This window comes from Python bivittatus, unplaced genomic scaffold (genome assembly GCF_059951505.1).
Source record: "Python bivittatus isolate LINGU-HERP-01145 unplaced genomic scaffold, Pbiv_v1 ctg000350_np1212, whole genome shotgun sequence".
Taxonomy (NCBI): Eukaryota; Metazoa; Chordata; class Lepidosauria; order Squamata; family Pythonidae; genus Python; species Python bivittatus.
This window is the reverse complement of record NW_028277074.1, coordinates 314953-328591: the sequence shown is the minus strand read 5'-3', so window position 1 is coordinate 328591 and position 13639 is coordinate 314953. Positions and strand designations below refer to the sequence as shown.

General features: G+C 35.5%; 1 protein-coding gene across 3 annotated transcripts in view; it reads right to left on the bottom strand.

Annotated features, from left to right (window-relative positions):
- ALCAM (activated leukocyte cell adhesion molecule) overlaps positions 1-13639 on the bottom strand; it is a 125696-nt gene that overhangs the window by 32916 nt on the left and 79141 nt on the right. For all 3 annotated transcript variants that reach the window (XM_088144467.1, XM_088144468.1, XM_088144469.1), the window contains exon 2: positions 3032-3132. In XM_088144467.1, the coding sequence (XP_088000593.1) occupies positions 3032-3132 (101 nt within the window). The remainder of the gene's footprint in view (positions 1-3031; positions 3133-13639) is intronic.

Sequence of the window (13639 nt, the reverse complement as noted above, 5' to 3'; positions counted from 1 at the left end):
ATTATTGAAAGTAGAATACAAAGATTTGACCATTGTGGAACCCAGCTTTTCCCAACCTGGGTTCCCACAAACATGTGGACCAATTTCCAGAATTCTCAACAATGGTCCACACTGGCTCAGATTGCAGAAGAACTTCATAAGAAAATTCAAATTACAAAACTTATGAGTTTGCGAAACATTGATAATATAGTATATATTATAGATATATAGATAATATTTTCATTCAAAATATGAAAAAAAAAAACCCTGTGGAACACAATAACTGTTTGACTCAATTAATCCTTTTCTCAGTCTTGAATAGTGTCATTACCCCCCCCCCCCAAAAAAAACCCACAAACAATTTGGTGGCAGCAGTCCCAAACTGGATCCTTGACTCCCAAACATTATCACCAGGATATGCCCAAGTTACCTCCTTGGAGTAATTACCCCCAGTTTAAGAATCACTGTAATGATCTATTCTTATATATGGATTCCAAAAGCTGTCAGTGACATTACAAAATATATTTATGTTGCATTGTAAGTAGCATAATTTAACATAAATAGCAAAGAACGTTTTGCTATGCAGCAACACAAAGTACTTGTAAATGCTGCTGAAACAGTTCTCCTGAACCAAGTTCAGAAATACACCCTGGAACTCTTAAAGATTCTCAAATTAGAAATCAAATTTGAATGCAGATGGTGAACAACTGTCCAGAAGCTGAATATGACTTATAGATCTTTTGGATCTGACCTACTGCACCGCTTTATCTTCTCATGTGGCAATTAGACATATGAGGAAAAATCAATTTCATGCAAATGGACCTTTTTCTTCATAAGCCTAAAGATAGTGTATGGGTGTACATGTGCAAATGCACACACATTTGTACATTACAAATACAGTGATATATTTATACATCTACATAGAAGAACCAATGATATGCACATAATGTTGGCAGTTGATATGGGTTTGACCCTTCCTATAGATTGCTACCCTGACACATTTTTAGGGACGGGGGAAGCATTCCACCTGCACGAGTGGGATCTTTAAAGAACAGAACAGCAAAATACATCATGGAGAGAAAAGAGGGCTAGAAGAAAATCGGCATTCCACCACCACCACCTACATCCTGTTTACTAATGATTCTGGATCTACCCAATTGTTGTGCCTGATCATTTCTCATTACAGAATAGAGTTCTGGAAATAAGAGAAGTTTTTTCAACCTCTAGTTAAAAGTTCTGTGATTTATTTTTCCTGCTCAGAAAGAAAATAATCCCTAGTTTTCATCCTTTTTTTTTTCTTTCAGCATTCCTATGTAGAAGTATAATAACAAATCACAAGTGGAATAAAAGAGGATTCACCTTCTCTGTGTATAAGTTTACACTGTCTAGGTAGGCCAGGCTGGGGACTATGTTTCAGCAGAAGATTTTGGGGGAAAACAGGGATATACTGTATGAGAATCAAATCACAGACCAACTCTGCAGTATTATCTCCACAAAATAGGTTTATATGCCAAGTTGGGTCATCAGAACCAGGTACATTCCCAAAGATTAATTACATACTAAATATGATATTACCTGCAGCATCAAAGGCAAGTTGCTGCTCTCATATTTAGTTCAGTACTATTTAGTTCAGTACTATTGCAACAAAATACTGAATTAAATAGATTTGTCCTTAAGCAGCAGGAATTAATCAGGAAATCCCCAGTTCTTAAGAAATAAAAATCACTAAAAATCTGAAGATTCCTTTAACTTGATGAGTTTGAGATGTATTGAACTAAAAATGCAATGTATTTTGAAAACCACAGGCTGAGAAAGACTGATCTGAAATAAACACCTTGGTTATTCCTGGTAAAGCCTACAGAAGTTCCTGCCTTGTGCAATGAGTTACTACTGAATATGTGCTATCCAATCTCTTATCTTGTTTTCTTGCCTAGTTGGTAATAAGTGCTAAAATAGCTGGAAAAAAGTACCAAGGAGAAGTATTCAAAGCTTGGAAAACCCTGAGTTTTGCAGAAGAACAAATAATATTTAAAGTGAAAAAAGGAAGTTTAGTTGCCATCATTCTCCCTCCCTGAAATAAACCAATCAGAACTGTTATATTCAGTGAGTTAGAATTTGACTGGTGGTGGTGATGGCAATAGAAAACTCTCTGCTCATCTATAAGATGTTATATGCATACCCACAGAGAAGAGTCCTGAAGAAGGATGAAGAATCGGTTGGAATACTCAACAAGAGTTTGCTTCAGATCACACTTGTCAGTAACTATTTACTGAAGTCTTATCTCTTGGCCTTCTGGCACTTTCTGGTACTAATAAGTAAAGGTTGACCATTTTTCCAATCTTCTGTGTAGTGCACATAGTTTTGCTTATATCAACTCATATAAACATACCCACACTAACACAGACACAGTAATTCACCTCAGAACATTTCCTTGCCAAAGGGAAAAAAAATCACAACCATCACAAAATCTAGAAAACCTTTCTTTCTTTGTTGCTACAGAAAGCTACAACTGGATTTTTGGCGGTTGTTGTTATTGTTAATAGTAAGTAGAACAGGCTATTTGTTCTGCTTCCAGTATACTATGAGATGAGGTAACAACCTCAACAATTTTTATCAACATTCTGCTGGACCTGCATTGGGACTCCTTTATGCAGGCTGTGCATTTTCAGACACAGTATGACACACAACTATTGATTCTATGAACTTGTTTCATGTTGCTACAGTGAGCATGAGAAACAGCAGTGTATGAAACAGTCTGAGTGTAAGAAAAACATAGCAATAACCTTTTTTCCACAATGAAACATTTTGTTTAACAAGTATACAATCTGTTTCAAAATGACTGAACAAATTATTATGGTTCTTTTATCCTAATGAACACTAAGAACATATTCTTAATAAGCTTCTGCATAAAAATACCAAAGGACTTATTTTAAACACCACACATTTAACACATAATTTCAAAGACACGCTTTTGAATAATATTTTCATTAGTCCCACAAACTTGCTCCCACAATTGCAATAACAGAAATAATTTAAGATAATTTATACTTACATATTTCCATTTTGCAAACATAAGACCATTAGGAACTTCTAAATGGCAAGGCAAAATAATGGTATCTCCATATACTGTGTTTACTGTATATAATCCAAGTCCTATTAAAAATTAAAAGAAACAATGATTAATCACATATTATTGGAATGTTCTATGTCTTAGCTAAAATGCATATACAGCTGAAACAGATTTTCAAAATTCAGTAATTAATTAATTAATTGGTTAAAAACCACCTCATGTCACATTAAATATTTGTTGTCCTTAATTCACCACAATTCAAAATTAATCTGTGGGACGAAGTTGGCAAAATCCCTGTGATAGCAATTTTAGAACACTGAGTTCCACGGTCTGTGGAACATCCAACACAAGTCTGTAATTTGCAACATTTGCATAATTATATCTTCACACACATGCTATGATTTACCCCCCTCCCTTTTCCATCCCAGTGAACATGCAGAGCACAGTACAACTAGCTGAATTGCATGCTGTAGTAGAGTACGATTCTTTCTTATTAGTCAGTGGAGTAATTGATTAATGTATTGTGATATATTATTTGTTAATCAGAGAATGACAAAAGAAGAGAAAATGTTTCAATTCTAGCATACAGCATTCCCAGGTGAATTCTGGGTTCCTGGGAGCTACAGCCCTAACAGTGACCTAACTTAATCCTAGTAGTGTGGTAGGATCCTTGAAAGTTTTAAGTAATTTGGAAAATAATATAGGTTGGATTCTCAAAGGGGAATGTGAGGTATGTGAGAAAGTGAAGATAAGATCTTAGCATAGACAGGCTACACCCCCACTTCCTCAAGACTAGGTTCAGTTCATCTCTTTCTCCAAAAGTCCATAAAAGTTTACAGCCTTGGGAACTTGAGAGGAGATGGGAGCCATACTCTGGTGCTTTCAGGAATGTCCCATGTCCATAGGCAGCCTTACCTCACCATGCCCTTAGCCTACAAAAGGGAAAGGTAACATAACATGGATGTGGGTGTATAGGAGAAAAGGTGATAAGGAGAAGACAGCAAGTGGAGGAGAAAGCAGAATTGACCTCTGGTAATTACAACTATTACGGGTCAGCAAGAGGGCTGTCAGTCAACTGCCAGGACCACAAGCTACAGTAAGCAGCACATCTTGGTGTGATTCCTGCCTGGAGCTTGGTTTGGAAGCTCAGCTGGAGTGCTCAAAAGCAACACTACTTAAAAGCAAAGCTTGGAACTTGGCCTGGAGCTCAGTAGCAACCAAATAAGAGCAACGACACCCAGAAAGCACCTAATGTCAAAAGTATAAGAACTTTTGGAGGAAGGCAAAGGCCGTATGCCACTTTTCAATCTTTAAACATTTACCTGTTCTTGTTTCTTTTAATATAAATTTTAATATAAATTTTATTAAAAGTTTTAAAGAAAATATAAAAACACAAATACAGAATAAAGAAAGCAAAAAAGAGAGAAAAAGCAAAAGTACAAAAAGAGAGAATAAAAAGAAATAGAAAAAAGCTTCTGATTTCCTTTGCAGCAAATATGTATGATTACAAAGTTATCTCTTACTCTATGATTACAAAAAAGCTCACTTTTTTCTATTATCCAATTTTTCTAATCATCAAAACTGTAAGTCATAACTGCATTTTTTCCCGCTTTATGCAAAAAGTCTATCGGGTTTCCAGTCAACCATAAATGTAGATATTGTCTTTTCTCTGTTCAAAGAAGTTAATTTAGGCATCCCTGCAAGTTCCATCATCTTCACCAATCATTCCTCCATTGTGGGTTGAACCTTTCCACTTTTGAGCATATAATAGCCTTGTTGCAGTTGTCATATATATAAAAAAAGTTCCATGGCTTTTTTCTAGTTGCCTTCCATTAGTCCCAAAAGAAAAGTCTCTGGCTTCCGTTGTACTTGATAACTGATAATTAATGTATGTATTAGTATCTAACATTTTTTGGCTTTTTTACATGTCCACCATACATGATAAAATGTCCCTTCATGTTCATATTTCCAGCAAAGATTCAAAGTGGCTTTATGCATTCTAGACAATTTTTTCTGATAACAAATACTAACAATACATCATTTTATAAAAATTCTCTCTAAGACTAGAACTTAATGTAAATTTCAGTCCTTTCAACCACGGATTTTCCCACTGATCCATTGGTATATTATAGCCAAACATTTTAGCCCATTTTATCATATATTCTCTCACTTGATCTTCTTTTCTCATTTCAGCAAAAGTTTATACATTTTAGCAATAACATGTTCATCATTAGTACATAATTCTATTTCAAATGCAGTCTTACTTTGTTCAAAACCATAAAATCTTTTACATTTACATTTACATTTACCTGTTATTACCTGTCCTTACCTAAGGACTGAGCACCAAATACTTATTTATGTGGCTACATCAACTTGAAAGCCTAAGAGGATGGAGGGTGGAGTTAACAAAGGGCACCAACCTATTGCTGGGGAAGATGTGTGCTACAATAAAGCATTGAATGCAGTTATCTTCTATGCTGTGGTGTGTCCAGTCCTTGGAAAACAAAGAATTCTCACAAGGTTATAAAATATTTTTGGTAGCCTTTTAAAACTTGAAAACTAGATTTTTGGATCCCGGTTTAATCATATCAATTATTTTCTTTAATTACAAGTAAATCTGAATCCAATCTTTTATCCCTGAGAGCTAAATTGTGACTTCTAATAATAACAGCAACAATATCCTTCCTCAACCTCAGGAGTAACTCCAAACTTTGCAATTTTTTATGCTAACACTTATTTCCTGGTACAGCATATGACCTGCAATCTGTTCAGTTAAAATAGATTCTACCCAATGGCTTGATCAATTTATACTCAAAACAAATTGTCATAAACTGCTGCAGCTTCAACAGTTGTTTTTCAGTATTTAATGACTTTTTAAAATAATTTGATTTTTTTTATTCTTATATCTCAAGTAGAATACAAGATAAAATATTTATAAAGGTCTTTTATGTCAGCATGATGGCTACAGTTTAATGTAAGATTTTGTGAAACATGATTATTTGCTCATACAAAAACATTTGTGAATAAGACCAAACCTTGTAGTTGATAAAGAACAATGATTGCATAGACAGCTACAAATTATAAAGTACAGTAAGTGTTAGACTTTATAATAATTGGTAGTAGTGCTACAATAATTGTACTGCTCTAGAAATATCTTTCCATAACAGATGCCCTATAGATATCTTTCATAATAGAATTATGGAATTATGCAAATGGTTATACAATGCACCTGGAAGCAGTGGGTTGAGAAGGCTGGTTGGACGTATATGAAGACCCTAGTAAATCATTTAGCAATAGCACACTTTCCAATTGTGCAAACCTATTTTGTGCATTTCTGTTTTCTTGTATACTTTTCTTCTGTCTTATTTGATCTTTTTTTTTCTTTGCTGCACTTTATCTCCTATTGCAAAGCCTCTTTTCTGTCCCTTACTTTCCTGAAATATCATGTACATCTTAGATCAGTTTTAATTGCAATAAAGATGTGCTGCTTATGGTGGAGACTGGAATGCCAAAGTTGGAATATTGAGAGGTGTAGTTGGACTGTATGGTCTAGAAACTGAAATGAAGCAGGAGAAAGACTATCAATTCTGTCAATCCAATGATTTCTTCACTGATAACACAATCTTCCAACAACCAAAACAATGCCTATATTCATGGGCATCATCAGATAGAGTACACAGAAATCAAACTGATTATTAATCAAACTCCACTTGGTAAAGGAAGTGGAAGAATTTAGTTAGACAAAAGCCCACAATGCAGACAGAACATGGCAAAACAGTCTGGCTCCAGGTTAGAAAAGGAATCATACATGGCTATATACTTTTTCATTATTTATTATATATTCAACCTATATGCTGAATATATGTTGAAGAGTTTGAAGAATATGAGTATGGTTTTAAAATTGGAGGAAGAAACATCAGTAACCTGGTCTATTCTGATAACATTACTTTGATAACTGAAAATGCAACTGATCTGCAATGAGATGAAAGTCAAGGAACACAGTGAAAAAATGAAACTAAGATTAAATATAAAGACCAAACTAATGACAACAAGTATAGCAACCAGCCTTAGAATTGACAACGAAGATATTGAAGTAGTGGACAGTTTCTGTCTTTTAGGATCAACTATCAATGGTAAAGAAATCAGTAATCAAGAAATAAACCACATACTAGCACTAGGAAGAGTAGCCATAAAGGCCTTGGAAAAGATATTCAAATACAGGGATATATTTGTACCTACTAAGATCAGACTTATGGAAACGATGGTTTTCCCTATGACACTCCATGCAAGTAAAAGTTGAATTCCAAAGCAGGAGAGAAAGAGTACTGATAATTTTGTCTTTGGAATTGGAGAAGAGTCTCGGGAATATCATGAAAGAAAACAAACAAAAAGATCATAGAACAAATCATTCCAGAGTGCTCACACAGAGAAAGGTAGAAGAAAAGAGAAAAAGAGGATGAATAATAGCAAGGTGGGTAAACTGAATTACAGTGGCAATGGGTGCACCACTGGAAAACCTGAAGGACTAGGTGGGGGACAGATCATTCTGAAGACAATCTATTTATGTTGTTGCAAAGAATTGACATGATTTGATAGCACATATTCATAAACATCTTAGATCATTAGACCTGGGCCTGGCTAATATTTGTTTGTAAATAATTTCTCCTATGTAAGCTTTTAAAACTTTTATGTAGCAAAAGTAAGTTATAAAACATATTATCCAAAGATCACACCCAGCAGAACAAAAATCTATAGTATACAACAAAATTAAGGCTTGTTATTATATTTTAAATAAATATGAGCAAAGCACATTCTCTTTTTCTAATCACTTTCCCCATCTCTATCACTTTCCTTATTTTGTGTTTTGGATACATTACTCCAAACCCCAAACAAGGAATATATTTGATTTAGAGAAAGAGAGAGAGAGAAAGGTTTATTTTTTTTCCTATCTCACAATTATCTGTCTAGAGTGTACAGCTGTTGAATAAGTTGGCTTATAGTTCATCCATCACAATCAGATTCACTGAATACCCATCCCTCTTTCTACAAGAACCCACATGTAAAGGTAATGATATAATCAGGCAATTATAAAATTTCTAAATATGGGTGACTTGGATAGCAAAAACAAACAAATAAAAAAAGTCTACTGCAGAAGAAATTACAGCAATACAGAGAAGAAATGAAATCTTGTTGATGTATTTAACAGCAATGAGCAGCAGTCTTTGTTCAAAGTATACAGCTCATCTCTACTTTATCTGTGAATAAACGTCTGACAAAAAACAGTACACAAAACTAAAAACTATGTTACAGTAAAATTGTAAACGTAAACTTACATTTTACCCACACTAGCAGACCCTAAAGCAATTGATCAGTAGTTTTATCTAGCAAGTGAACACTGATGCACTCAACTATATTATTTTGTTTCATGTTCTAAATTAAATTTGGTCAACCCCATCTAGAGCTCAAACTGAAAAGAGCTGTTTTATCATTTAATGAATAAGCACTCTGTCCACTAGATGGTGCTAAGGAAATACAAACTTTTTTTGTTGCTTAATATACCTGTTAACATTTATAGATTAATGAGAAAGAGTAAACACACAGAAATTTACAAAGGAACACACCCCTATCCCAAACACTTATAAACTAAAATGTTAAGAACTCCTTGTTGTATGAGGAGACGGAAGAAATTTGACATTTTTCAGTAGGACGAATTGAGGCCAGACATAATTTTGCACCTGATAAAAAGAAGGGTAAGTATTTGCTTTCCTGCTAATGTAAACCAAATGTCATTATAAAAGAATGTTCCTGTGTGAGTTTCACTGTTGATCTTTTCCTTTTACTTTAAAACAATGCATGTTAACCCTCCAAGTTGCCATAGTAACAATTGCACAGTACCAGTCAACACATAACTTTCGTAATATAAATGGAACTCTGGGGGGTGGGGAGTCCAGGGCGGACAACACACAGTCTACAACATCATTCACAAAAATAAAAAATTCCTTTGGATTTTTCATATGCATCTAAATGTGACAAAGTATGGCAGAACAAAAGCAAATCCAAATAGTTTGTAATTCTTTGATAGTCCCCTTACATTCAATATAGCCATTTTGCTAAGATACCACACAGAAATATATCTAAATAAACAAAAAAATAGAGTCCTGTAGCTCTTTCAAAACTAGTACATTTATTATAGCATAAACTATCCACAATAGTTTAAGGGGTGTCCATGTAAAAAGTTTTTAAAAACTAAGAGAATATGAAAAAAACGCTTTAGAATTAAAAGAAAAAATGCAGCTTAATGCTTCTTTAGAACAAAGACCCCAAATATTTCATCATTAATGCAACTTTTCAAAAGGTCCAGTAATAGTTCAGCATCACAATCTCTCATACGTGAATACACACACACACACACACACACACACATACAGAGTACTGTGCAAAAGTTTTAGGCAGGTGTGAAAAAATGCTATAAAGTACTAATGCTTTTGTATGTATGTATGTATGTATGTATGTATGTATGTATGTATATATACACTCAAAAATATATATTGTTATCATTTATGTTTATCAATTTATAAAATGCAAGAAAAGAAGAAAAACCCAAATCAAATCAATATTTGCTGCAGAATAAATTTGGGGCCAAACACATGCCTCCCTGATGGTATGGCATGATCGATAAGTATCTGGCTGTATTTCTCAGCATTGAGAACACCATTGATCCTGACCAAATCTCCAACTCTACTGGCAGAAATGCAGCCCCAAACTTACAAGGAACTGCACTATGCTTCACTGTTGCCTGCAGACACTCATTATTGTACCAGCCCTTCAGCGAACAAACTGCCTCCTGCTATAGCCCAATATTTCAAATTTTGACTCATCAGTCCAGGGCACCTGCTGCCATTTTTCTGCACCCCAGTTCCTATGTTTTTGTGCATAGTTGAGTCGCTTAGCCTTGTTTCCACGTCGGAGGTAAGGCTTTTTGGCCGCAATTCTTCCATGAAGACCACTTCTGGCCAGACTTCTTCAGACAGTAGCTGGGCATACCTGGGTCCCACTGGTTTCCACCAGTTCTGTGCTGATGGCACTGCTGGATGTCTTCCAATGTCGAAGGGAAGTAAGCATGATGTGTCTTTCATTTGCTGCATTAAGTTTCCTTGGCCGACCACTGTGTCTACAGTCCTCAACACTGCCCGTTTCTTTGTGCTTCTTCAAAAGAGCTTGAACTGCACATCTTGAGACCCCAGTCTGCTTTGAAATTTTTGCCTGGGAGAGACCTTGCTGATGCAGTATAACTACTTTGTGTCTTGTTGCTGTGCTCAGTCTTGCCATGAGGTGTGACCTGTGACATGAAACTGTCTTCCACAACCTCACCTTAGTAGCAGAGTCTGGCTGTTCCTCACCCAGTTTTAAGCCTCCTACACACCTGTTTCTGTCTCAGTTAGTGACTGTGTTTCAATCTACATATGAAATTGATGATCATTAGCACAGGCTTGGTATAATTGGTTAATCATAAACCTGACTCTAATCCTACAAGATCCCTGACATTGTGCAAGTGTACACAGTGTGCAAGTGTAAGATTTGATGCTGGTTTGAAGCCAAAGTGTAGTCACACCAAATATTGATTTGACTTAGATTTTTCTATATGTTTTGGAAAGCATTTTTACTTTATAGCATTTTTTCACACCTGCTTAAAACTTTTGCAGTACTGTCTGCGTGTGTGCGCGTGTGTGTACACACACACACACACACACACACACACATATATATATATATATATATATAAAATCCCCTCCCCACCACTTCTAAGCCAACATTAAGTAACACAGTAACATATCAATGATACTGCAATTCAAAATTCCTTATAACAAGCAACAATCTGAAACAATAAAAACTTAAATACAGGAATAATTCCCAATGGCATTTTGACATCAATAATATCTCAAATATCATACACAAATGTAACTGTGACTGTAAATAGTTTATTGAGTAAGTCTCCAAATCATTTCAGATGCACACAAATTAAGACATTATAATCATCCCTAGCTAAAAATGTCTTCTGAGAAACATTGTGTTGGAAGAGCTGTTGTAGGTTCTAATCTTTGAAAATGTGTGCTACAAAATGTTAAGTGATAAAAGTTTAAAATACTACATTGGGACCCTTTGTTATTCTTGACACAGCTAACTTGAATTCACTATGCAAAAACCAGATTATCACATGATGCTATTAAAAGCCCACAAATTACAGAAATCTGAAGTAAATAGCCCATCACAGTTGTGCTCCCACTCCTACCTCTTCACAAACATTTGCTACTTTGATTCATTAATAAGTGAGAAAAATGTTGCAATATTATCATGAAGAGATAACCTGAGGGGAGGGGACCAGTCTAGCACTCCTGTTTATACTACAGTTGCATAATGGCTTAACATGTTTAATTAAATTATGGGCCTAGTGACAATATTACAATTATGATTGACCTCTGCTAGGAGTTCAACTCCAAGAATTCCCAGATATGTATTGCTATTTTAACTCAGTCATGCTATCCATGCTGCTTGCACAGCAGCCAAAAAAAAAAAAAAAAAAAGGATTAAAACACCTCTTACTACTTAAAATATAAGCTTTTGGCAATGACAAAATGCACTACGCTGCTCATCTATGTGAGAGGTCTACTATTGTTGCAACTGGAGAACCAGTTTGGTGTAGTGGTTAAGGTACTTGCCTAGAAACCAGGAGATTGTGAATTTTAGGCCTCCCTTCAGCATGAAAGCTGGCTGGGTGACTTTGGGCCAGTAACTCCCTCTCATCCAACCCACCTCACAAGGTGGTTGTTGTGAGGAAAATAGGAGGCAGGAATATTAGGTATGTTCACCACCTAGGTAGGTAGGTAGGAAGAATATGTGGGATAAAATAATAATAATAATAATAATAATAATAATAACAACAACAACAACAACAACAACAACATCATAAAACAATTCGATAGGTAGATAAAAATGCCAAATCCAGTCTAAACATCTGGCTGACTGTGCGACCAACAACAACAACTGCCCTAGTGCCAAGGAAACAGTTTGATCCTGCTTTAAATAAGATTCTTTGCAACTTTACTGATCAAATGCAGTTAAGCCTGACTAATTGACTAACTAACAGTAGTTGTTCAGATAGCACAATAAATTTCCTGAAGTACTTTTTTATACTGTTTTGGACTCATTCTTATAACAATACTGTAAAATAAAATCTTCTCCTTTCTTAGTTGAGACACTGAAGTGATTATAATTTGTCCAGTGGTGCAGTATACAAGTCTCAAAGGTTGCCATATGTCATGATGAACTCTAGTCCTTTATTTCTAATTCTGCATCAGAATAAAACAACCACAATCAATCTTAATATAATTCACTTATAGAAAATATTAGGGAGCAGAACATAAAATAAGTAAAACAAGGTAAAAATGTGTTACAAATATCTAACTGTGGATTATGATAAATTCAGATTTACTTTTCACCGTTTCCTGGACTCAGTGAATCAATTTTCTTACAACCACCCAGAGATGCTGGGAATCAGGTGACATATACATTTAATTTTTTATTATTGTTGGTTGCACAGTCAACCAGATGTTTAAACTGGATTTGGCATTTTTATCAACCTATTGAGTCCTTCCCAAGGACCTGGGAAAGGTAGATGTTGTTTGATGGTGTTAAAGGTATTGTTGCAGGATGTAAGCTGTTCCAAGTAAAGCTGCCTTTGGCAATTGACTGATGGTGATTTTATCAATGTCGATGGTGTTCAAGTGGTGCTCCAGATGTTTTGGGATGGGGCACAAGGTGCTATGGTTGCTTTCTTTTGCCACAGTCAGGTCTTTGTATTTTGTGATTTTCTCCAGTTCTTTCTCTTCTATTCTGCTGTCTTCAAGTATTGCAATGTCCACTATCCAGACTTTTTTATCTTTCTTATCAACAATTGTTAAGTCTGGGGTGTTGTGTGGCAGGTGCTTGTCTGTCTGAATGCTAAAGTCCCAGAGCACTTTAGCTTCTTCATTTTCTATTACTTGATATGTTTCGTGGTCTCACCCATTCTTGCTTGCAGGAAAATGGTATTTCTTGCAGATATTCCAATGGACCAACGTTGCTACTTTGTCATTCTGTTGTTTGTAGTCAGTCTATGTGATCTGCTTGCAGCAGCTAACTACTGTAGGTGATTCACTGTTCCTTCACCTTCCTTGCAGAGGTGGCATTTGCTGTCTGTTGCTGTCTTCTCAATTCTGGCTTTGTATGCATCTGTTCTTAAGGCTTTGTCTTGTGCAGCCAGAATTACCCCTTCTGCATCTTTCTTCAATTTTCATGCTTTTAGCCATTGCCAGGTCTTCTCCTCATCTACTTTTCCTGCTAGTTATTTTGTGTATTGGCCATGTAATACTTTGCCTTACCATATCTCTGTTCTATTCTTCATTTGCTCTTTCTTGTAGGCCAGTTTGGTCTCTTCAGTATTCAGTAAGCCTTCATGGTGTACTACCTTCAGTGCATCTTCTTCACTGTCCTTCAGATATTCTTTCCACGCCCTTTTTTCTTCTTCAACTGTCTGGTGTACTTGCAACATTC